Source organism: Aspergillus pseudoviridinutans (assembly GCF_018340605.1).
Source record: "Aspergillus pseudoviridinutans IFM 55266 DNA, scaffold_10, whole genome shotgun sequence".
Taxonomy (NCBI): domain Eukaryota; kingdom Fungi; phylum Ascomycota; class Eurotiomycetes; order Eurotiales; family Aspergillaceae; genus Aspergillus; species Aspergillus pseudoviridinutans.
In genome coordinates, this window is record NW_025091290.1 from 618,228 (window position 1) to 643,480 (window position 25,253).

At 49.4% G+C, this 25,253-nt stretch overlaps 5 protein-coding genes across 5 annotated transcripts; 2 read left to right on the forward strand and 3 right to left on the reverse strand.

Moving 5' to 3' along the window:
- Positions 1–3,045: 3,045 nt before the first annotated feature.
- Asppvi_001979 (right-handed parallel beta-helix repeat-containing protein) lies at positions 3,046–4,376 on the forward strand (the record flags this gene model as incomplete). The annotated part of the gene is made up of 4 exons (XM_043307512.1): positions 3,046–3,394; positions 3,471–3,718; positions 3,772–4,110; positions 4,167–4,376. 4 exons carry the CDS (start codon positions 3,046–3,048, stop codon positions 4,374–4,376), a joined length of 1,146 nt encoding a protein of 381 aa, XP_043163447.1.
- A 926-nt stretch (positions 4,377–5,302) lies between these two features.
- Asppvi_001980 (uncharacterized protein) lies at positions 5,303–5,659 on the reverse strand (the record flags this gene model as incomplete). The annotated part of the gene is made up of 1 exon (XM_043307513.1): positions 5,303–5,659. One exon carries the CDS (start codon positions 5,657–5,659, stop codon positions 5,303–5,305), a length of 357 nt encoding a protein of 118 aa, XP_043163448.1.
- Positions 5,660–6,317: 658 nt separating this feature from the next.
- Positions 6,318–8,910, forward strand: Asppvi_001981 (uncharacterized protein; the record flags this gene model as incomplete). The annotated part of the gene is made up of 5 exons (XM_043307514.1): positions 6,318–6,510; positions 6,558–7,539; positions 7,590–7,869; positions 7,923–8,040; positions 8,099–8,910. 5 exons carry the CDS (start codon positions 6,318–6,320, stop codon positions 8,908–8,910), a joined length of 2,385 nt encoding a protein of 794 aa, XP_043163449.1.
- Positions 8,911–10,190: 1,280 nt separating this feature from the next.
- On the reverse strand, positions 10,191–11,400 carry Asppvi_001982 (zinc-dependent alcohol dehydrogenase family protein; the record flags this gene model as incomplete). Its single annotated transcript, XM_043307515.1, has 4 exons — positions 10,191–10,368; positions 10,435–10,792; positions 10,845–10,926; positions 10,984–11,400. The coding sequence occupies 4 exons, from the start codon at positions 11,398–11,400 to the stop codon at positions 10,191–10,193; spliced, it is 1,035 nt and encodes a 344-aa protein (XP_043163450.1).
- A 1,385-nt stretch (positions 11,401–12,785) lies between these two features.
- On the reverse strand, positions 12,786–24,509 carry Asppvi_001983 (putative hybrid PKS-NRPS biosynthetic cluster; the record flags this gene model as incomplete). The annotated part of the gene is made up of 1 exon (XM_043307516.1): positions 12,786–24,509. One exon carries the CDS (start codon positions 24,507–24,509, stop codon positions 12,786–12,788), a length of 11,724 nt encoding a protein of 3,907 aa, XP_043163451.1.
- Positions 24,510–25,253: the final 744 nt, after the last annotated feature.

Here is a 25,253-nt window from a genome sequence, read left to right on the forward strand (position 1 = left end):
CATCTGCCCTTATTTCTCTCATACTGACGAGTGTTGACCAAGTAAGTGATGTTCAAAATGAAACCTCAAAAAACTATACATCAGGGGCGACGAGCTACTCAATGTGTAGCGAGTTTTTATTGTGGCTTGGTGATGCTAAGCCCCTGGTGGCAACTTTCGCATCACTTCTTTGGTTGACGTGTCGGTCAGCCGACCCCTTCGAATGGCAGTTACGATATTCTGTGCTTGCGAGGATCGACATGATCGTAGAGCCCCCACATACGTCGGTAGGAGATATCATTGAAGATCAGCCGCCATCATCTAACGACTGAAAGCGCCTGTCATCACAAAACTGACTGCGTTTTTCGCGAATCTCGCATCATCTTTGTGCCTGGGTGCAATAAGGAAGTGGGACGTATCTTTGGCTCTACCAGCTTTGTTGGATCGAACAACTCACACGTAGATCTGATGTTGCGGCTTAATTCCCGAGCAGCAACAGCCTCATATCACAACGAGTTTTACTGGGGTTGCCTTACAAAACCTACCATCGCCCCACGTGATGGATGGCTACACCGACATTACGGAGCGCTGAGGGCCTCTTCCCTCATACATCTGCCTCACGGGAGCCAGTTGCTTGCCTCTGCGGGTAGCTCGTCATCTCTCACGCAGTCATGTCTCGATTTTGTCCCTCCCGCCTTCCCTCTGTATATAGAATTCACTGCAATACAGCCACATTGCCTGGAGCGCGGACGGGCCCTATATGACGCTACGGTCCAAGGCGGCAGCGACAGGTGACCTGTTATGGACAAACTATACTCTTCTTGTTCCCCTTGACTGCGTGAGGTCACCAATAAATACTTATTAAGTTCCCTGCTTATACAATATAACTAAAACATGCTCCTTACACTCTTGTGATCTCACGAGTGTTACGGTCAAGAGCGAAGTAGGAACATGCTGTACCATTCAACGAAAGTATCAAGTCTGGAGAGAGGAAAGAAGAAAGAGGAAACTATCTATCTGTGGTCTTTTTGGTTTCACCATCTTTCCCGGTATCTTCTTCTCAAATCGGCAGTTTGTCTTCATGTCTGAATTTCCTGCCCGATTCTTCCGGCCTCGATTGACAAATCATCTCATTCAACATTAGGATTCCTTGGAAGGTCGACTGGCGGGCCTTGCGGAGCCTGGAGGCATACTAACTCCACCTGGATTCCATGAGGAGTGAGCGGTGCGGGAATATTATATGTCGGGGAGCGAGCAATGATCCCCACTGCCACTTGGGAAGCCTGCCGATGAGAGGTCATGCCCTCAATGTAGCAGACTTGCTACGGGCGATTACCCGAGCCCGAAGGCAAGACACTGACATTTGGACCTGGTACTCTCTCTTTGGCAAAATCTGGAGGCTATGGTTAGTGAACACGATCGAGAGACCGATGACATTAATCAGGGACATACCCTGCATAGGAATGGATGCTACATCGGAGATAGGAGCTCCACAGTTGGAAGGGAAGGAGGATACACCATCATGTACGCCAAAGCGGCCTCGAGAGGCTTTGCATAATATTCGCCCGACGTGGCAAGCCAGAAGATGGTATGCTGCAGAGCTCCTTTAATATTATGCGAGCATGTGTTCCCCCAAATCCCGTCGCATCCATTTGTAGTGCCCGACGGCGTGCCAGTTAGATTGCCTATACGCAAGGTAACCTCAGACGTCCGGTTCGACGTCACATCGTCATTGTTGATCTTCCAATCCTGATATCGCAGCCAGTAACTGGTCTTGGTCATCGGGCCCTGGACTTCGAGCCAACCTTAACCCAAACGGTGAGAAAGGCACATCTAACTGTAGAAGATGCCGCCTATGTATCAGCCATGGTGGCAACCGTGCCTTACCAATAGGCATAAGTGCCCGGCTACCAGGTTTCTTATGAAGATGCACAGTTCGGCGCTGCATAATACCATATTCCTAATAGAGTAAAGAATCCGCTTTTCATCGCGGTAGCTAATCGCTTAGAGGTCTGTGCACCCAGCCATCGATGTTTGTCCAATAATATGGCCCACCCGGCGTTGTTTTTCTCCACAGAAACCTGCCGTATATGTATACTGGAGAACGTTTGAGCCTTCAATATTAACTTTAAAGGATGGTGCTCATATAGGCAGTTTGACGTACGAGCTAGTATTGAGAATGGCCAGTCGAGGATGCTAAATTGATGTCTCAATGGTTGAGATTTTTTGGGAGATCTCCCTATAAACTTGCTGGTGGTGTATTACAACACCATACTTCCGCATATACTGCACCCACCTTTACAAACAAAAACACGAGCGGATTGAGTATGTACTGAATATCCCTGTCCCGACGGGCGCCTGGGACTATTTGACCCCTCCCAACTCGGCAGATGGGTCTGACCATCGGACATTTTGCCCAATCCTGGTCCTTCCGAAATGAAGGATGGAATACGAATTTCAAAATGATGGATGCCTAGGTAGTGTTGCATTTGTAGGATTCATTTGCCGGCGGGATCAAGGTTCCAATAACCTAGAGCTTTTCTTTTGCTCAATGAGAGATATTCTCTAGTTTCTATGGGCTCATCGAATGTTAGAGCTAAAATTTAAAACCGAATATGAACATATATTGCCTTATTAGGGATAAGTTTATATTAACATAAAACTCGTAATTGCCAAGTTAGAAGCCAATTTACCTGAAAAACTGGATCCAAGCATAGCCTGTTATCTTTACCATCACAGTGCCTTTCTTTGAGACACCAGAGGGAATAAGTAACATCGATATGTTGCATGGCGATGTATTATCCTCTAGGGAGTACGTATACTAATAGCCCTGATGTAGATGTTGATCCATTTACCCATATGCAAACCCATGTGTTTCAGCTTCCAATCCGGCACAAGTAGCTTTTAAGCCCCAAATTTAGTCACTGGGGTTTAGGTAGATCACAGAACTAGAGTACAAATAGGCTGTTGTGCCTGTCCAAGCTGAGCCGAACGTGAAATCCAATCCCATCGATTATTGAAGCATCAATTGTGATTTTCTCTCAACAGTTGCCTTGTTCGATTAGCATGCATCGACTCTTCATAACTCTTGTTCTTGCTTCAGGGTCTTATGCCGCATGCATCTCGTCCGGGGATCAAACCAATATCAACAACGCATTTAGATCCGGGGGCGCTGGCACAGTCGTCCAGCTCTGTGCTAATGCGGTACTTTCAATAACCGACTCCGTCAAGTTTACTGCTGCGAACCAGGAAATTTCCACAGAAGGATATCCTACTGGCAGTACACGTGCTACCCTCCAAGTCGCCAAGGGAAGTAATGTGTCTACTTTGATATCGGGGACTGGCTATGACGGTGTCAAAGTTAGGAACATTCAAGTTGATGGGAACAGGCCAAATGCCGGCTACCTGCACAATGGTAAGATTAACCAATATTTATGGCACGGAGAAAGGAAGGGCTTTTGGTGGAAAGATGGTATATTAAATTATTGTAGGAGGAGCGAACATCGAGCTAGGGGGTACCAGCAATGGTCAGGTAATTGATCATGTCGCGTCCCGCAATCCTCGTGGTTGGAGCTGCCTGCATGTTACCGAGAGTGGTGACAGTGGCTGCCGGAATGCTACTGTCACCAACAATGATATTGGTCCATGCGGTCATTCTGGTACCAATTCAGCTGGCCAAGGTCAGTGGGCCGATGGGATCTCATTTGCTTGCACCGCCTCAGAGGTGTCTGACAATACTGTGCGGTCTGCCTAATCTCCTACCTAATCTACTTATCTAATATGATTTACTAGATTGTCTCTCCTACGGACGGTGGTATTGTCATCTTTGGGGCTCCTGGCACAACCGTCACTAGGAACACAATCATCTCATCTGAAACTGATCTGAGTTTTGGTGCTATCAATCTCGTGGATCCCACCTATAATGGAAACTATGCCAATGTTAAAGTGACCGACAACACAATTCAGGGCCGCAAGTTGTTTGGATCCGGCATTGCTATCGGTGCTTGTACTTGGTCAGGCCCATGCAGAAGCCCTTATTTTTACAAGGGCCCTACAACCGTCACTGGCAACAAGTTTTCTGGCAACATTGCATTCGCGATCCCCATAAATGGATGGTCTGACGGCCTCAAGGTATGTGTTATATATGTTCTTGTATTCTTCAAGCACTCAACTGATGATACCTTTAGGTTACCGGAAATGACATCTCTGGAGTGAACAAGCCTGTGTCTTCGTACGCTACCGACAACCAATGCACTGGTGCAGTCAAGACACTTTTTGAGAGCAGTGCTATTTTGAATTATTACCCAAATGGTATCCAGGGTACGAAAGATCTTCAGAGAGACTTCGTTTCCTCTTCTGGCAACGGAACAAACTTCATCTGCGTAGAGCCAAAATGATGACMGGGTCCATCACCGTTGTTCTGTCCAACGATCTCTGCAGATTTTAGGAGGCAGCAGCGAGGAAATAAGATCAAGTATGTGTAATGAGAGTCCGATATTTTATTAGAAACTATACTCTGTATGGCAATTTGTTTAACTCAATACATGGTTAAATTGCATGTAAAGGGAGACCATGAATTATGTTGTGTTGAGGAATCAGCATTAATTACCGCTGCGACACAGTACCTCTCTGTATCCCGTCGGAGGACTCTTCCATATTGCCTTTGTATCGTAGATAGTGGTATTTGTGGATGGTATAAAGTATTCTTCCATTGAGCTTGGTGTATTGCCAGATAATGTGATACATCAATTGCTCCTCCAAGTGTGTCTGCTGAGACCTGTTTTAGTAACGGCGAAACCATGTCTTCGTTTTGAAAGAGGCGCAGCCATATGCATTTGAAGCAAACTTGTGACCGTCATAGTGCTGGGCCGAGATAGAACGTTACTATTCCAGCATCTTCTTAGTTTGTGAGCCAAAAGCTTTAGGGACATCCTCGGGGAATTCTCTTGGATCTACACTGCGTTCTAGAAGGGCGAGACTTTTGGCTCTTTTGAGCTGTGGCGTTCCATTCGAATCCGGTGGAACAGGCTCTTCCATGTCTTAGGAGTCCACTTGTTTCCTGACATTAAATGGAAATCCTGCGCAGACCAACTGGGATATACGACCCCGAGGCTGATTCTTTGTCAGCTATACACCATATCAACAAAGCGAATTATGCTGGATCCAATCTCCAGATGTCCATGTACAATGTGTATTGCTTTATCGCTCGAGACTCGGGCGCTTAATATCGACAGTCATATCTGAAACCACTAAACCGAGCCTAGCTGCCTTGGATAGATCACTAGACAATCCAGTCGATAGCCCGATACTCCGACTTATCGGATTAGACCTTGCGCGCGGAGTTCGGGAGTAGTCCAACGGCAGCCAAGGCTTCTTCCTCCCGGGCGAGCTCAATATCATCACAGATGACAACGTCGATGAACGAGGTTTGCAACCTGCTGAGCGACCTGCGGACCGAGTGATCAATCCATGACGGCGAGTAATTGAATTCGTCTGTGCCGATCCAACCAACCTTTGTCATCAATGGGTACTCGTCGCGAGGATGGCGATTGACGATATCAGGAGAGTGCGTCGCCCAGGAGCTCTTCTGAAGGACCGTAATATGGCGAAGCGTCGAAAGCCCGAAAGCCGAGATCGAACGATGCTTTGACAATGGCGCGACTCGGCATGCTTCGGGCATCAGCTTTGATTTGGTAGCTGAACCCGCCACAACTTAGGATACTGGATGGCAGGATTTGTGACGGCGGGCATTCCCCATCGTCTGCAATGACAGATTCTTTCGTCATGGTGACCAGTCAAGGTTCTCCGGCAATCACGTCGGGCGACTGCGTAATGCGTGGAAGGGGTTGTGCAAGCTGCAAAGGCGTAGAATTATTTACGGTATTAGCCACGGAGACAGACGAAACAACAACTTCAAAGGATGCACTAGATGATCACCTTTGACTACTTCCAGCTCAGGATCATCACATCCTTCCTTTTCCGGCGGGGATGTGACCAGTAAGCGGAAAAATCCATCCCACCGGATATTTTTGGTCTTGATTATTCGCACTACTTCGAAGATCCATTCCTAATATGCGTCGGATCGATTCATTTTATTATCCGCCTCGGGAAAAGTGCTTTGGAGCTTCTCTACTTCACAAGTACGCTACAAATCCGAAGGGGTCTACGTTATGTACCCCACTCTCGGATGTTTAGTTCGTGATACTCCGTATATTATCTTCCGATCTGCGGGGGTATGACACCGCCGCTGTTATTAGCTGGCGTTTATTATTTAATTCTGGGCACGCTGCTGAGTCCTTCATGCTGAATGAGTAAACACAGCGGCAAGTCGCTCGGCCATGGCATTTTACAACACCTTTTGTACGCTTCTTGCGGTAGCTTCGCTTGGCGGGGCAGTGATATTCAAGCCTCAAAATGGATACCAAGCTCTGTCAGGTGTGAATACCTCCTTTCCGGTGGATTTGCAGCCATTTTACAACAACCGTGCTTTTGGGTTATACCCCAATGACGCTAGCTTTGACGGCCAGGGAAGTAAGTAGCTTCCCCTCAAGTTGACGTCCTCAATTGACTGAGTATAGATGCCTATCCGGCGAGCCAAATTCCACCGGAGAAATTCTCCATTGGAGGATTCAACTATCGATTTGCTACTTACAATGCCACTGGGAATGACAATGTCCGGACGGAGGGCCAAGAGATCCACGTTCCGCGGGGCAGGTACTTCAGCTATCAAATGCTAGCAGCCGCAGAGTCTGGAATGGCCAGTGGTTCCGTAATGGCCAAATATGCCGATGGCAGCACGACCTCGGGACCGCTCCTGGTGCCTGCCTGGTGGAGCTGGCCATATCCCGCTGGCGGCGACCTGATCTTCACGAATTATCTGACTGACAGTACGACCAACTACAACCGCTCAAATATCTTTCAGACCATCAACTGGCTGGACTCTTCGAAGGACCTCGTGTCTTTGACTTTGCCCAAGTCCACGGCAGGGTCGTCCACGGGGCCTGGTGGAGCGTCTATCAGCACTGCGCTGCATGTTTTTTCTCTGTCAATGTTGCCAGTTCCAAAAAAGGAGCAGCAGTCTGTTAGCTTACAGATACAGTATGCTCGGTCCACTCAGAAATGGATGGATGGGACAGACAAGACTCAGATCGTTGAAGTCCTTGTCAACAATATCGGCACCTCCTTCGTCCTGCGCAACAATACGGTTCGGGTCCATGTTCAGTCACCGCATTTGGAAACTGTGACAGAGGGTGTCATCAAGAGACTGGGTCCTGGAGACCAGGCCATCGTGGAGGTTGGTGTTCGAAACCGACCCGGAGTCCAAGCCGGCAGCGCTGGTCCAGCTACCGTTGTCATTGGAGGCCAAGGGGTTGCGTCTAGTCCGTATACTTTCGAAGCGACATATGGCATCAAGCCTTATGAGGCAACGTATGAGTCTGTGTACAGCCACGAAGCACCAAACTGGTACAACAATGCCAAGTTCGGCATTTTCATTCACTGGGGAGTGTACTCCGTGCCTGGATGGGGCAACAAGGGATCAAGGGAGGCCTATGCCGAATGGTCAGATCCTTTTTTAAGGTCATTCCATCTCTCGCTAATGATTGAAACAGGTACTGGTGGAATCTCAACCAAGGACCCAGCAATCCAACCCAAACTTATCAGTACCAGCTTGAGACCTATGGACCGAATGTTGTTTACGACGACTTCATCCGGAACTTCACTGCCGACGCATGGGATCCTAAGGAGTGGGTGGACTTGTTCGCCGATGCTGGAGCCAACTATTTTGTTCAAGTCAGTAAGCATCATGATGGATTTGCACTTTTCACTGCGGGCTCCGAGGTATCGAAGAGAACAGCGGTGGATCTAGGTCCGCAGCGAAATCTACTCCAGGTAAGCCATTTGTTGAATGACTATCGGACCTGAACTGACTATCTCTGCGCCAGGAACTTTTCGACGCGGCAAAGGAGCACCAGCCACATCTACATCGTGCGACATATTATTCTCTGCCTGAGTGGTTCAACCCAGACTATAAGAAATATGGATTCGCCTCGTGGCCCGGAGGTATTGATTCCCATTTAAGGAACTCGGCTACGAAAATTGCAATTGACAGCAGCCTTAGGTAATGCCACGAATCCTTTTACCAAGGAGACCCTTCCGTACGCTGGTTATGTCCCCTTAGCCGATTATATCGCGGACAAAATCGTTCCGGAGATGAACACACTGGCCGACATGGGCACGGAGATTATGTGGTGCGACATTGGAGGCCCAAACCGGACAACGGAATTCGCCGCAGCGTGGTTTAATCGTGCAGCGCAGGAGAATCGGCAGGTCGTCATGAACGCTCGCTGTGGACTTCCCGGCGACTTTGATACGCCCGAGTATGCGAGATACAATGGTGTGCAAGTGCGTAAATGGGAGAGCAACCTGGGAATGGACCCGTTCAGCTATGGCTACAATCGAGACACGCCGCTGGCCAGCTATATGAACGCAAGCACCATAGTCACGTCCCTGATTGACATTGTTAGCAAGAATGGCAACTTCCTGCTTGATATTGGGCCCATGGCGAATGGGACTATTCTCGAGGTCGAGCAGAAGCACTTGCGCCAGGCGGGAACGTGGATAAAAAGCCATGGAGAGGCAATCTACAATACCACTTACTGGTTTGTCACTCCCGAGAAAGGAGATAATATCCGCTTTACTATCACCCAAGATGCATTTTACATCCACACGCTGGCTAGGCCTAATGGCACGCTGGTGCTGACCAGCCCGATCCCGTGGGTGGAGGGTGATCAAGTCACAGTCGTCGGTGGAAAGAAGCACGGTGATGTGGTGCCTAGCCACAAGGCTGCAAATGGCAGTGTAATTTTGTCAGTGAGCGAGGAGGTAGTCAACGCGGATAACTATGCCTGGGTATTCAAGATCACATACTGAGTGGCTTGGAGAGAGCGTTGGTCAGAGGGTAGATACAAACTCCAACAGCACGATTGGTCCACCCGGCAGACGGACCCCTGGTTACGCGAGGAAGGCTTGGGTGTTTTTGTTTTGGGGGGGTTTTGGGGGGGGGGGAACGTCTTCTTTGCCTCAATTGCAGCGGGCTAGAGCAATATTAGGAATAGTTCTTCTACCAATTCAGCCTATTAACATCTATTGGCCGCCCTGGTAAAAGAAATCAGAATGAGTAAAAGAGTGATTAAGACGTCTATACCCCACTTTCCACTCCTTTCTTGTGATTTGCCAGAATCCCTAAATTTATATTCAATATCCTCACTTTTCATCATTACACTGAGAATCTCAGTGATAGAATCACAATCTTGTCAGTGTGGCATAAAGCATCTAGTGCACTGCGCCTATGAAGACTGATAATAAGGATTTATGGCTGGCTGATTGCCTATGACTAAACTCAGAGCCAGGGCTTCGCCCATGCCCCTCCCAAAATTAAAAAGGCAAAAAGCCCCTTCCACAAATTAAATGGGCATGTGACCATTGTAGAAGGGCATAATCTCATTACTATGAACACAATCTGTAGTATGTTTTATTTGATTTCTTATGATTGTTATTTGATAAGGCCTTGTTCACTTAGAATAACGTTGGACCTATAGCGCTCGGTGTAAAGGTATGCTGGATGGATCAAGATGAGCCCAGGTCAGAACTAGAGGAAACAGAAGCTAAGCTCGCGATGCCTACACATTAACACATTTAGAATATGGTCATAACTGTGTTTACGAGCGCAAACCGAAATCTCGCGGTCAGCCAGCTGTGAAGTCCGCCAATAAAAATGTCTGTGAAAGCCCTCCTTCTCAACCTTCAAATTTGGTACCGGTACGGACAGCAACAACATCTCCCGGTTGCTATCATCCCAGCGCGACAGTCACTGGGATCCATTAGAGATGTTTCCCATTGCCGCAGACAACCTGGGAACTATGACCTTCAAGCTGGCTGGCATCACGGTTTCCTTGGCGGGTTCTTCCTTGCCCTTAGGCACCTCAATGTGCCCAGTCAGTCAGTCGGACATTGTCTTTGGTGTGGAAGTGGGCAACGCCATGGGTATCCGCTCCAATGGGAGTCTTTTCACAATACCCTGGGCCAGCTGGAATTGTGCAGTTGTATAAGCAGTCTATTCTATAAGACCTAGCCCTAGCTAAGATAATATTGCTCTGCACCTGCATGTGGGACTTCCCATCCCCTTTTCCTATGTAACGGATTTCTGGGTTCTAAACCTTGATGACGACCTTGCCCATATGTCTGGCGGCATATAGGTGATCAAATGCGGCCTGCGAATCTTCGAAAGAGAAGATGGTGTCGTCCAAGAGAGGCCTGAGACTGATTTTCCTCTCTGCCAGAAAGTCGCAAAGATTCTGTTGGTCGATCTTTGACCCCACGGAAATCCCCCTGAAGAAGACAGCCTTAGCGTTTTTCAAGCGTTATAGAGGAAAAGAAATTGACTTAGGGACATACCTTATGACAGCGCTCTTGGCTAGTAGAGGTCCAACTGTGTCAGGGAAGCGATCTATGTTGAACCCTCCTAAAAAGCCAACCTGCGAAACAGTACCTCTGCGCGCAAGGGAACGGAGACTCTGGGCTATAGTGGTAGGGCCTACATTTTCAACCACAACATCGACACCTCGTCCGTGGGTAAGATGAAGTGCTCGCTTATCCCATTCAGGATGGGTTCGGTAATTAATGATGTCCACCTCACCTGGCTGACCCAGAGAACGCGCTATGTCAAGCTTCTTGTCGGAAGAAGATGTGATGATGGGGCGAATGCCGGCTGCCAGGCAGATTAACAAAGCAAACATGCTCACGCCTCCAGTACCTGGTTCCACGAACTTAGCATTTTTCAAATGGCGTCGACTAGAAATATTCACCTTGAAGTAAGGCAGTGCCGTTCGATCGCGGCATCTCCAGAGCTGTCCAAGCAGTTGTTCCCGCGCATGTGATACAGGCCGCCTGTGAGAACAGAAGATCAGCACTGTGACATCTCTGGTCAGTTCAAGTCGTGCCCACCTCCTCCCAAGAAAGATGCTTGGGCAAATGGACCAACACCTTCTGGTCAAACACCGCAAATTGCCGCAGCACGCCATCAACATCTCCACCTAGATGCGCTGTCTTTTCCTCGGTTCCCAGGAGGTTGTTCAAATCGAAAATGGGTGCAACATGATCCCCTAGTGTGAAATCACTGACTTTGGATCCGACCGCGACAACTTCGGCAGCGCAATCAGAAGCAGGAATGCCACGTGCTATCACTGGCACAGGGTATTTCCCGTCCATCATCGCAACGTCCCTATAGTTGAGAGAAACAGCATGGATGCGGATCAGAACCTCGTTGGGATGAAGCGATGATGGCAGCTTCTCTTCCACCTTCTCAAGACGTGAACCATCCTCGCTGCGTCGAAACGCTTTGTAGGACTGAGGAGTTGACATGGTGCTCTTAGATTGTGTCAATCATGATCCCCTGCTCGAGGAATTACTGCGCCTCTTTATATCTTATAGGCAAAAGCCATGATTTGTAAGTGTCCAACCTGCTTACAAATGCTACTTTGATAAACTTCAAGTTAGTATCTATGCCATGATGACATAATAATTTGTGTGGAGATGCTTATACCTTCAGTGGGGGCGGAAAATGCCCTGACTTTACACAGATGTTGCTAATACCTGTGTCCATGGGCCCACAGAAACTATTCATAGGTACAGATTTGCGAAATACCAGCCCATCCCCAAATTCCAGGTTCACATCTTCCACATCATTTTGTGGCTGTCCAAACAAGGACAATGAGCTGTATCTTCCTCTGCTAAGGTCTCACTTCATCTGCTAGCGTTGATTTATTGCCTTGAATAAGTATGCTAATATATAATGTTTTAATTATTTGTCTTTCTATTTCTCTCCCCATGACTAGGAAATACTACCACCTCATTTTCTCTAACTGTTGAGCTCGTCAAGAAGTACCACTGTTCTATGAAAATCCAACTTGTGGTTATAACCCACGTCGTATTATATATATAGATATGCATGTATATACAGCCTTAAGACTATACAAGTCATACAAGAATTAACAATGAGACMTAGCGCAGAGCCTTACATGGCACAAGCCTTGAGAATGAAGAAGCTATAACACCTCCTATCCCGAATTATAGGTTCACTGGTGGCGGGGTCTCTGTCAACCTCTTCCTTAACAGTAGATCCTGATCCTTGAATCCTGACTCCTTTGGAATTTACTAGAGTGATACAGCGGCATCGTAACTTACAAGTAATAATCCTTGAATGTGGGAGCTGCAGGCCAATGATAGACCTCCACGTCAAGCTTGTGGGAGGCCTCTTACCCTGGTCACGTTGCGTCGATAACAACAACATCAGCTTACATTAAAGTCTGCCACACTCCATTGGAAGCTTTAGAAGATATCAAAATAGAATTCTGGCGAAGATGAATCTTGTTTCCTCGCCTGCCTAGTCCCATACGCCGGGGAGTGAGAATGCCGTTATGGACTGTAATCACCTCTTTATTCAAATTATTCTCGACCAAGGCGCCTGGCGTGGCATCGGCGGATCCTCTATTACAAATCAATACACCTCATCCAGAACGCATAGTCGGCAGCTAAGTATAACTTAGCTAGTCGAATGGAACGAACAGGCGACAACAGGCTTGTTAATAGGTCGGCTACATGCAATTGATGGCTTCAGTTACCCTTGCAGCCCACTTAGCTCGCCCTTTATATCTAATTATCCTTGGCCAGAGTTATGGAATGGGTAGTCTTACTGCTTGCGGTAACAAGAATATCATATAATTACTCTATAGACCTGAACACAATGACTATTCACCCAAATAAGGGTATCGCAATGTCCCCTCGTTATCATCCACCGCTTCCAAGAAACTAGGAATAAGTGGCTCAATGCCCTGTTCCAACGCCAGAGAGCTCCATTCCTGCAAACTGAGCTCATGGAATGATCGACCATGTACTTTTTCCATATAGTCCTTGAAACTCTTCACGGGAACCTTGACATTGCTCGAATGGTGGAAAAAGGACACCCCGGGCGTCGTAGACGATGCTGCAGTTGAACGCTTGGTGAACCTGGATGTAACCAGCGTAGCGATCTCCTCCGCAATGATCTCGACTTTCTGGAAGTCCAAGTATCCTTCCATTCTTGTCAGGCGGGGCGTCGCACCGAGAGTGACAGAGTAACGCAGGAGCGAGTTCAATGCGTCCTGGGCTGGAGCGTGATCGCCGATAGGTGTGCAGGGACGGTGGATACTAATACTTATACCAGTGTGCTCGGCGAAGCGCTCGAGGAAGACTTCACTGGCCCATTTTGTTGCTGTGAGACCGTCAGACCCGTCGAGCGGAGGAGGGTGAAAAGATACTGATGTGGGCCCGAGGGCGGTCTGCCCGGACTGGAGGATGACTCTCCCGGAAGAGATATAGTGCAGGGGAACATTTAACTGAACGGCAAACTGGGCGAGGCGATGGGTTGAGCCCAGATTCGGCGCTTTCAAAGAGCTGTAGGTGTTAAGACAGTGGCCGTTCGAGCCGTTGTGGATGACTACGTCTATACAGCACTGCAGGGACGCCCATTCGGTGGTTGAAAGACCGAGCATTGGGTCGAGAAGGGTTCCATAATAGATTGATACTTTGTTGCTGGTGGGAAGACCTTGCTCTTGCTCCTTTTCCACGGCGATACAATGCACTCTGTCCACTTCGGGCACCTGGAGGAGAACCTGCACGAGGGCTCTCCCAAGGAAGCTTGTCGCACCGGTGAGTAGGATCTGACAACCTGAACCTTGGTAATGTTTAGGTTGCCTAATATTTGCCGTTGGGCTCGCGCAATCAAGGATGTTTTGCGGTATAGCCGTTTCCGCCAGCCAATTGATCGACATTGATGGTGCTTCAGCCTTCCGAGCATCAACCTTGAGCGCCATCTGTGCCAGTGTGCTGGCGCTGTACAGTTCTCGGAGAGTAACTGATACCCCGATGGAGGTGCGGATCGCGCCTTGTAATCGGACCAGCAACGTGGAATTCCCCCCCAGGAGAAAAAAGTCAGACTCGGGTTGGATGTGCTTATCAGGCAGCAGAACTTGCCAAAGAAGCTTAAGTTCACCCTCGCCCAACGTAAGCCGTCTTGATGGTTGGCTCATAGTGGTTGGCTCTGTCCATGGCATAGCGTCTATCCTTTTCCGATCAATCTTTCCGTTTGCATTTCGGGGAAGCTCATCTAGACAGATGACTGTTGAAGGTCGCATATATTGTGGTAAGGGGAGGTTGCTGGCGAGATGTTGTAGCTCGACGTTACTAGCAGTCTGCCCAGGCATCAGGGCAACAAACGCGACGAGCATTTCGGAGACCCCCTGGCCTTTGACGCACACGACCGCTGATGCGAGCAGATTCGGGTGGCAGTTTACCATGGTGGAGGCCACATCTTCGAGATCAATACGAAGTCCTCGGAGCTTGACTTCCGTGTTTCCGTCCATTCGGCCCAAGAGGATCAGAGAGCCGTCGTCGAGCAGTTTAGCTTTGTCTCCGGTACGGTACATCCGAGTCCATCCTCTGGCTTTATCATCCGGCAGAGCAAATGGATCTTCCAAGAATTTCAACCTAGTCTGCTCCTCGTTCAGATATCCCAATGCAACACCGGCGCCACTGATACAGATTTCACCAGGCTCTCCAGTTGCAACAAGGTTGCAGTCCGGGTCCACAATGTACAGAGAGGTGTTTGGAATTGTTCTCCCAACACTCCGTGCCCCTTCAAGCTGTGAGGCGGACATCGTCTCAAAGGTTGTGCACGCGGAAATCTCGGTCACACCGTAGGAGTCTTGTACCACAGGACAATTCTTTCCTAGCCGGGAAAACTCCCTCTTGAGCTGGTCCGTGAAAGGCTCACCGCCCAGGCAGGCGTGCCGCCATCCGGCGTACTGGTCGAGGTATTCACGGCCATGTTGAAGCATGACGAGGTATTCGGACGGAGTCGCTAGCGTGAAAGTTACTTCGCGGTGGCGGATAATTCTTGCAATTTCAATCAAATCCCCTCGTACTTCTTGTGGCACAATGACAAGCTTTCCTCCGTTCATTATGGCATTGAGAGTCTGTGCAAGCCCCATGTCGAATCCCAGGGAGCTTTGCTGAAGGACAACCGTCGAGCTATCAAGACCGAGCTCTTTCCTCTTCGCAGCGAGGTAGTTAATAAAGCCGCTTTGGGGCAGACAGACGCCCTTCGGTTGACCTGTTGAGCCGCTTGTGTACAGTAAAATTGACAAAGAATCACCCTTCGCACTGTCTGTAAACCTCGTGGACGGTATTTGGGTGTCTGAAATCTCGGAAAGGTTGAGAATGGTTGAGACCCCCAATTCTGAGACATTTTCAGCGGTAGAAGAGGCGCAAACTAGTGCTTTAATAGGGGAAGCCAAGATCATAGCTTTGTGTCTTGCAGCGGGAAGGCTCAGGTCGAGGGGCACATAAACCGCACCAATGCGGAGAATTGCTAGCATGCTCGCCACCGAATTGATTGACGGGTGGCACAAGACTGCGACTGTGTCTCCAGATCGGACTCCTTTCTGAAGCAAAGCTTCTCCAATATGGGTGCTTTTCGCGTGAAGCTGCAGATAGCTGAAATCGCCACTTTGATCCGCGACGGCAATTTCATCTCCATATCGATCAGTCATATCCTGGAACCTTTCAGGCAAGGTCGCTGGCCAGCCGTGAGACATCCGCTGACCACGTTGAACCGAGAGACCAGCCTCGTTGGGGGGGAAGGAAGCGGCCAGACTGCTCTGGACGGAGAGGGAAGGATCAGAGGACATAATTTCAAGTAGCCTGATATATTGATTGATGATCACTTTCGTGGCTTTTGGCGAGTACAAATAGTCCCGACAGTTTACTTCCACAATAGAGGTGCCATCCGCGCAGGGCGTGACATGGAGGGAGACATCATATGGCGCATTGCCCATTTTACTCCGATCGTAATTAAGGTCAAAGTCGTCCACAGACATCTTGGTGATCTCTCCCACGCGGTAGTTTATGGCAACCTGGAAAAGAGGCGTTGCATTCGACACTCGCGGAATATTCAGCGCGTCCACAACCAAGTTGGAGGGAATTGAAGAATTTGACAACGCGGCCATGACTTTTGAGGATGTCTTTTGGAACACATTGGCAAAGCTATCGGTTTGCTGGACCTGGAACCGCAGAGGCAACATATTTAGAAAATAGCCGACTGTGCCGGTGAACTGTTGGTATTTGCGATTTGCGTCGCTCATTCCGATGCAGAGGTTTTCGATCTTCAGCAATCCTGCGAGGAGGACCTGTAATGTCGCCAAGTAGAAAGGAAACAGCGTGCCTCTAAGACTGCGACTCACTTTCTTGATCCTGTCCGTGACCTCCATGCTAACATACCGCGTTTCTGTGTGCACCTTAAAATTATCTGTTGGTGTACGGGTCTTCTCCTTGGCGAGAGGAAGGACAGGCATCATTTCTGGCGGTGGTGAAAGCTCAGACTCCCAGTACTCTAGCGCTTTTCCGAAAGTTCCATTATTGATGTCGCGATTCAACATCACAGAATAGTCGACGTATTGCGCAACCTCGCGTAGGGGCTGACTCCGCTCGTAGAAACACTTCAAGTCATGTAGGAATGTAGACCAACTAGCTCCGTCCATGACAATGTGATGGTATCCAAATATGACCGTGTGCTGGTCCTGTCCAACAGACACCACTGTAACTCGCATAACTTCACCTTCTTCCAGTGGCCATTGGTAAGACGCTAGCCTGTCAAACTCCTGTGACACTGTCGCAGAGCTTGAAGTCCTGACATGTTCAAAGAAGGGTGGTGGGATCTTTAAGACGCCCTGAAGAAGGTCACCATTATTGGGATCTAAAAAGAAGGCAGTCCGTAGTGACTCGTGCCGGGAAACAGCCAGTTCTAAGGCTTTTTTGAACCTGGCGACCGGAAACCGTCCCTGAACATTGTAAGATATAACGACGTTGTACTGGGTAGGGTCCTTCATCCACTGCCCGGCAAACCAGATCTCCGACTGCTGTGGTGACATCTTCTCAACCCGTGTGAACCTTGGTTCCAAGTCGTTTCGTTCTTGTTCGAATCCGAAATCAGAAGGACATGGGTCACATGTTGACTCCGAACTGGTGGTATCAAGCGGTAGGTCCTGAACTGAGCTGTTGTGTTTTGAGCTGGATGCAGTTGACGCAACGTCTATAGAATCGATGTCCTTGGCAAGCTGCTCTTCTTTCTGCGGCACTATGCTGGGAGCATCAGGCCGTGGGACAGCCTTCTCGCACAATCCTGCGACAGTGTCCAATAGTACATCTATGGGAGTAATATCGATAGCGAACTCTTTCGCAACCCATGCCTGAATATCCACAGCCAGAAGCGAGTCACAGCCCAGGTCCAGAAGGGGAGTGTGTACATCCAATCTTTGATCTGTAAGCCGGAGAAGTGACTTGACCTTGCCCAATAATCGCGCAATCAACCTGTCGTGTGCATTTTGCCCTGGCTCCAAGTTTTTCAGCTGCTCATCAGGAATAAAGAGTGATAATGAATCCGCCTGTTCAGCATATTGCCCCTCTTTGATTCGGGAGCCGTTTGAAATGAAGTGAGAAAGCAGATGGTTAGAAGAACGAGAGGATTCCCCGCTCTGGTCAATCTGCGAGTTTAACATTTGTAGCCCAAAGAATATCTCGGCATCCCCTTCGGCCTCGGTTGCACCAGCAACTACCACTTCGCCAAAGGCATGATGTAAATCAGATTCGGACAGAGGCGCATAGCCATGATGCATCATACGCTGAATCACCTCTTTGCCTTGCTTGGCAAAGTACCCAGCGTCGACAACCATACCCAAGGCTAATACAGACCCCACCAGGCCTCTCAACCTTCGCCGTTGAATGAGGCCTGTCATAAACAGTGCTGGCGCGTGATACGCTACCTGTTTTGGAGTTCCGATGAAGGAGGCAAGGGATGTCAGGATCACAAAGAAGTCTAATGTTGGTGCTGGGAACAGTTCGTCGAGGTACGTCGCTGCATTGATCATAGCACTCGCGACAAGACCTCCCTCGTCTTCGACAGTGTACTCAAACCCTTGGTCAGACAGAGCTAAGGGAGCATAGCAAACACCTGCAATGGGTGGTAAACTTTCCTTCATCTGGGTGAAAGCCGAAAAAATGGACTGTCTGTTCGAAGCATCCATCTTCAAAAGCTTCACAGTAGCATCCAGACGAGACATGTCCTCAAGCCAAGCGTCGTGCACGTGCGGATTTCTGCTGGCGAGGACAAATGTCCGTGCCCCGTTTCTCGCCATCCACTTTAAAATTGACAACCCAAGTGGTGTCGCCATATCGATCATCCAGTAGGTTCCGGTTGGGGAGAAGAGGGTGGTGGCCCTTACGACCTCACCATGGCTCACTATCGGAGGAGGGCTCGTCCAGTCTACCACTCTTGGATATGTGACCGATAGACTGTTCGGTGAGATTTCTGCAGAAGAGGTAATCTCCAGAGGCACGCGTGGAAGAGTCGACAAGCTAGTACATGCTTGAGAATAACTTTCCGCGACAAGCTGCCTAGGATTCGCAAGCAACGCACGCTGATATAAGTCCACCACCTGGATCCGACGTTGAGAATATATCTCGCGGAGGATGGTGACTACGTGATCATCGGAAGAAGATAAATCGACAAAAACTGACACGTCACTTGGCAGAACTCGCGCAACCATACGCCGCGAAGCATGCGGGTGGACTGCTATCCACCCTTTAGTGGAATCGTTGCACTTCGAAGTGATAAAATAAACCGTTTGCTGAGGATCGCGCGATTGCTCAACAGCAGCAGCAAGTAACTCATCAGGCTCATAAAGAAGAATTGGCCCACACATGGACTTCAAAAACAAATTCGCTAAAGTGAAGCCAGCAGTAGCTCGCAACACTTCCGGGCTTAAATCATCATTGACGACAGTGCTGTGAACATGCTCAGGCCTTGCTTGGATAACCGGCGAGATATGGTCAGAGATGCCAACAATATTCCCCTTTCCGCCGACACGTGTACCAATCCAGAGATAGGCATCCGTACAAACACTGCAAGAATATTTGACCTGAACGACAACCGAGTCGGCCGACGTCTCGGTTGAGGGAAGCACCGATGATCGTGGGAGCCAACCTTTTGGACCAACTTCTCGGTGCCTGGAATTGTATCTCTTATTTCGTCTGCGGTCCAAGACAAGTCGCGGAATGCGAAGCGTGCAACCATCCCAGTGTAATTCAGGTTCGTTCGTCCAAAGCAATTGCCCATCCGTCAACGCGGGCACAAAAGAACATGTGAGGCGCAAAAAGACCTCAACTACAGCGGAAGGTGAAACGCTCGCCACCGCGGACAATTCTAGGAATTGTAGGCTGATTTTGTCCCCCTGTTGTGATCTCATTGCCCTCCCGATAGCGACACTTATATTTGCCATATTTCCAGTTGTCAGCCAAAGGACGTGCTTGGACCCTGCCACAAGGTCTTTGAATTTCAGGAGCCTTTCGTGGAAGAGGCCTCTAGAGAAGAATGGCTCGTCAAGCTCCAGTAGGGAGATGATCGAATGTTTCTTTGTGAGACAATTCAGGTCCAGATGGTCAATGTCTTCCACTATTGCGGTTGCGGTACCCGATGCGGCTAGAATCCTCTGAATACCCTGCAGGAGGCGGGCTACTATTAGCGTCTTGCCCCCTAGGAAGACCACGGCCTCCGTGAGCGGCACCAGCCCCGTCGAATTCATTGGCTCTCGAAGCATCATGACCGTATCATTTACTGCCTGAGTAACCACTACTGAAAGGCCATCACCGTCTGGATGCATCGAGCCCTGAAAGATGTGATCGATGCCTGAAAATCCCTTAGAGCGGAGTTGTGCGTCGCATCTAACGGTTGACATGTCCGACCATGTCTGGGCATCATGATCGTACCCTTGCCACCACTGGGGAAGCAAGCCACAGGTATACAATAACGACGCTGGCATTCGCCCGGTGAGTCTAACGAACACAAGGTAACCACCGGGCTTTAGCATTGCGCGGCAGCCTTCGAAGAGACTGGTGGATGMATCAGTTGCATTGAGCGGATTGGCAGCAATTACCATGTCGTATTTCTCGCCGCCATATTGAGCAACGTCGAGGGTGGTAAAGTCAATGACCTTGGAATATAGGTTGCGGTGCTGAGTCGAGAACTTGGCCACCATCTCGTTGAGTACTACTGAAGCCGCGCTACTCAGACAATAGGAAGTATACCTATCATCAAGAGCTTGCAATATTTGCCGGGTAATCACAGCAGTTCCAGCATCAAGCTGCAGAATGTTCATGTGCGGATGCTTGTGCACAATACGCTTAACGATAGAACAAAGGTCCTTGTTCGGCAGAGAAAGCATCCCCGGAGCCTGGCATAAACGCTCGAGGGTTTCAACTCCGTTCGACGTGTCAGGAAGGTCCACTTCCCCTCGCAAGATTGCTGGCAAGGCCATGCCTAATGAATGAAATGATTGAAGATCCACAATTCCCGCAAATTTGTCGATCATTGCGAGGATATCCTCTTCCGACATTTTGCCACGATCTGCGTTAGCAATGTAGTCCTCAGAGCCGTTGTCATCCGCAGCAATGCGGCTAATCTCACGGTACAAGAGCTGATGGTGAGGCATGAACTCTGCAGATTCGAGTGGATGAAGCTCGTCGAGTGCCCTTCGGAAATGATACAAGGCGATTATATCTGCTGCGCTTCTCCAAGCCGTCTCCTCCTTCGGGGTATGATATGAAGATATCCCTGAATATCCAAAAGGGTCGCTCTCCCACACCACTTGTGAGAAAAGGTTACGGTCGCTCGAAGTATCGGATCGAGGGACACTCTTCATAACCAAGCCCTCGATTTGCACCATAGTGTTTCCGTCTGGATTGTACAACGACACATCTCCTTCTACTGTGTTATTGTCGGAATCAGTCACAAAAGCGTCGATTTCGCATGAGAGACTCTCCAGAGCAAGGTGAGGCTTAACGAGGGCTCGACGAATCTCCTTTGCATGGAACGATGTCCAAAGTCCATTACTCAATGGTGAGGCAAAGGCACACATCATTACCTGGAATGACGCTTCTAGCATAGCTGGAGGGAGTACGGATCCTGAGCCGATCGTGTCGGCTACCCAAGCTGCAGACGCAGTGGCTTCGCCCAGAGACCGCTGGATCGAGGTTATGCTTCGAAATGGTCCCGAATAGCTTGTGCCAGCCTGTTCAAATGAGTCGTACAGATCGGCAACATCTACCGGCGTGAGAATGTGCTTCTGTTGTTCCCTCGGGGGTAACTGGTCACAATCCGGCTGGCTGGCTTCGCTGAGATAAAGGGTTAGACGTGCAGTGCATAGCTTGGTTAAGACCGATCCGTCGCTATCGCATGCATAACAAGAGGCTTCGGCATCGAGTCTGGTATTCGATTCTGTCTCGCTGTTTTCGTTACGGAATCGTATTCTCGTGATATATTCTACCCCATCGCTATGCTCTTCCAAAACCATGGGTTCCATAGCAACGAAATCGTTGACCTCGAGTAGTTCAAGGCTTTGGCATACAGCTGCAGAACTCGCTGCAGCTAATAGAGAGGAAATGTAGAAGGCTGCCGAAACCACCTCTCGGCCCGTTTGCTTATACCCTTCAGCCCAAGGCATTTCCTTTAGATGTAGGATATTCCTCCAACACATCTCATTGGGGAATTCGCTGGCAAATCGCCGACCCAATAGCGGGTGCATAGGTGTACTTTCGAGACGGTATCTTCGTGAGACGCGGGACTCTCTCCAGTATCTCCTCCTATGGTCCCAACAGTAGGCTGGTAATCCCTTTATCAGTTGGGAGGGCCGATTACTAACAGCCTGGAGGAACCTCCCAATGTCCAGATGTTCACCCATCCGTTCCCAGAGGCAACCAAGGGCGGATGATGCAGCCTTGAGGTCATTTTGCCCTCGGTGAAGTAACGAAGTATAAAGAACATTCGACCTCTCTGCTTGCTTCAACGTATCCAACACAGGACCACGAAGAGCTGGGTGAGGTCCAATCTCGATACACCCACCAAGGTTTTGACAGCCGCCAAGCGACATCTCCACTGCCTGGGAAAAGAGAACGGGTTTGACCATATTATCGACCCAGTAAGTTCCAGAGAAGGCTTGGATATCCCTGTTCAGTGTTGCACTGCTTCCCGTCACGCTTGAGATCCATGTACAGCCACTCCTGGGTGATTTCACTTGGATATTGCACGCCTTCAATGCTTCGAGATATGCAGCAGCGCACGGCTCCATATGATGTGAGTGGTACGCAACATCAACCTGCAAAGTTCTTGCGAATATCTTCTTACCGTCAAGGAGTTCCTTGGCTTCGAGAATTGCATCGTAATCGCCCGATAACGTTGTGCTCAGAGGCCCATTGCTCGCTGCCACCACGATCCTCCCCAAAAAGGACGGCCCGGAGCACAATTCAGTGGCGTCGCGAAAGGAAAGGCCAACAGCGAGCATGCCACCCGATTTAACGGGCTTGGTGTGCAACCCACGGTAATAGGCTATTTTCATGGAATCCTCTGCCGAAATGATGTTGAGCGCATAGGCGGCCACTATTTCGCCAGATGAGTGGCCCACGACCCGATCGACATTGACTCCACACGCACACAGGAGATCATAGACAGCTATTTCAATGGCGGTCGTTACTGGTTGACTTACTTCAGGCTTAGAGAGGCTTGACGAGGGTTTGTCTGCTAAAAGTGCCTCCTGAAGGGACCATGACGGCCCGTCGGGAAGAGTTGCTAGAGCATGCTCACATCGCTCGATGGACCTGCGGAAAATGGGAGACGCATGTAGCAGTTCACGGCCCATTCCAACCCATTGTGCGCCTTGCCCTGTGAAAATGGCCATGACCTTTGGTGGTTCGGGTGATTGCCTCCAATGCAATTGGCCATGTTCGCTCCCTTTGCTGGCTTTGTACTCTTCAATGACCTTATCTATACCGCGGAGGAGCTCGTCTCTGTTTAAGGCAGTGACAGAGGTCTTGAATGGCAGGACGGTTCTTTTGGCTAAAGTCCAGGCCAAATTACCCAGATCTAATGCTTCGTCGTTCCTCACGTAACGGGCTAGTGTTTCAATGTTTGAATATAGGGATTCTTCAGTGTGCGCTGAGAAGAGGAATGGGCCGGCGGTTACATTGATGATCGACTGGTCACAGTAAGTGGCGTGGTTTTCCGATTGGTGGGGTACATAGCTCTCGATAATGGCATGGGCGTTGGTCCCTCCAAAACCGAAGGAGTTTACACTCGCCCTCAAGGGGGAGCCATGGGAAACGGGTGGCCAGGTCATAGTGCTTGTTGGAATCCTGAGATGGTCGTAGAAAGGAGCGATATTGGGGTTGAGGTTGTCAAAAAGCATGTTTGGCGTGATGATCCGGTTCTTAAGGCACATTATAGCCTTCATCACGCCGGCAAGACCTGCACAGCCTTCCAGGTGGCCAATGAGAGTCTTGATACTTCCCACATACAGTTTGTCGTCTGGACTAAAGACAACGCTCTCTGGGTAGAATGTCTGCTGGATTGCCTGTGCCTCGACGGGGTCTCCAGCCTGCGTTCCAGTGCCATGGCACTCGAAATATTGGCATCGGTCCCGAACCGGATCCAGGCCACTGCGCTCATAGGCCTCACGGATTAACGCCGCCTGGGCCTCCGGATTGGGCATTGTAATTCCCGCAGATCTTCCGTCCGAGTTGACCGCAGTCTCCCGAATGATGCACTCTACATCGTCGCCATCCTTCAGCGCCTGATCCAAGGTTTTGATCACGACTGAAGCGCACCCTTCGCCTCGGGCGTAGCCGTCAGCATCCCTATCCCACATGCGACACCTTGACGTTGGGGACAGCATATGTAGGTTGGAATGACTGATATAAACCTCAGGGTCGAGCAGGAGATTGACGCCACCTACAATGGCGGTAGTGCAATCGCCGTTACGTAGACTCTGGACCGCTTGGTGCAATGCCACCAGGGAGCTGGAACATGCAGTGTTGATAGTCATTGACGGCCCTTTCAGGTCAAAGAAGTATGAGACACGATTTGAGAGAATACTTGGCGATGTCCCGGTTGCATGCCACCGGCTGATCGTGTCCAAATCCCGAGCTTGAATGTCGTGATAGTCCGAGGTCATCGCGCCAATAAACACCGCCGTGGATGAGCCGCGCATCTGTTTCAATGTATATCCAGCAGCTTCGAGCGCCTCATATGTCGTCTCGAGTAAGAGCCGTTGTTGCGGATCCATTGCCTCCGCTTCCGCCGCACTAATGTTGAAGAAACCAGCATCGAAGCGATGAACATCACTGTCCAGTATATAGGACTTATTCGGCACATCTGTGGCTCCATGATTCTCGCCGTTGGGATGATGGAAGTTGACGAAGTTTAATCGTTTGGGATCTACATCCGTAAGGACATCCTTTGGGTTGGACAATAGTTCCCAAAGTTGCGAAGGGGATGCTACGCCTCCTGGAAATCTGCAGGCGGTCCCAACAATAGCAATTGGCGTCTTCATGGCAGCGAGATGAACTTAATATTGACGAAAGAAAACCTTCCAGCAAAGATATGGGATACGGGGCGGAGCTTAGCAATGGAATGGCTTGACCACTACAGCAAACATACGTGGAACCTTCGAGCTTTTATCCTATCATCAGGGCATTCAGCCCCATTCACCAGCCATCATCCCTTCAGTGCACTTCACGGCTGAGCCATTGCGTACTCTGAATCTACTAACCGCAACTGTCTTCGGTACGTGGCACTCAGTATCCTGTGCAGTGAAATCGTTTTGTGCCCGCCATTTTAGCTGAAGCAATTTCCCGTTTAGTGTTCTGTTCAGCTTGTTCGATCGCCATAGTTGCATGATCTTGCAATTGGTCCCATCCGGTTGGGTATCGGCCATTCCAGGATGGTGCATCTTGCAGATGGCCACCTGGTTACATGTGACTAGATCTTGGTGATCACCATCTTACCGCTTGGCACTGCGAGAAATTGACGTAAAAGTATTCACATGCAGTACTCCAATGCAAAATATGCTATAAATTGTGGTTTTGTCATTCATACGTCGGCTTAAATATCTCGAGGGGCCGAAACCATCGCCCCACAATAACAAAAGTCGGGGAGCACTCACTCGCAGAAAATAGCTCTCATCCTTGAACACTTTGGGGGAAGGAATGTGGACCTCAGCCAGCCAGCCGTCTTCAATCCCTGGTTTAGTGGGAATACGAGGAACACAGTTACATCAGGCACTGAGATGGACCTT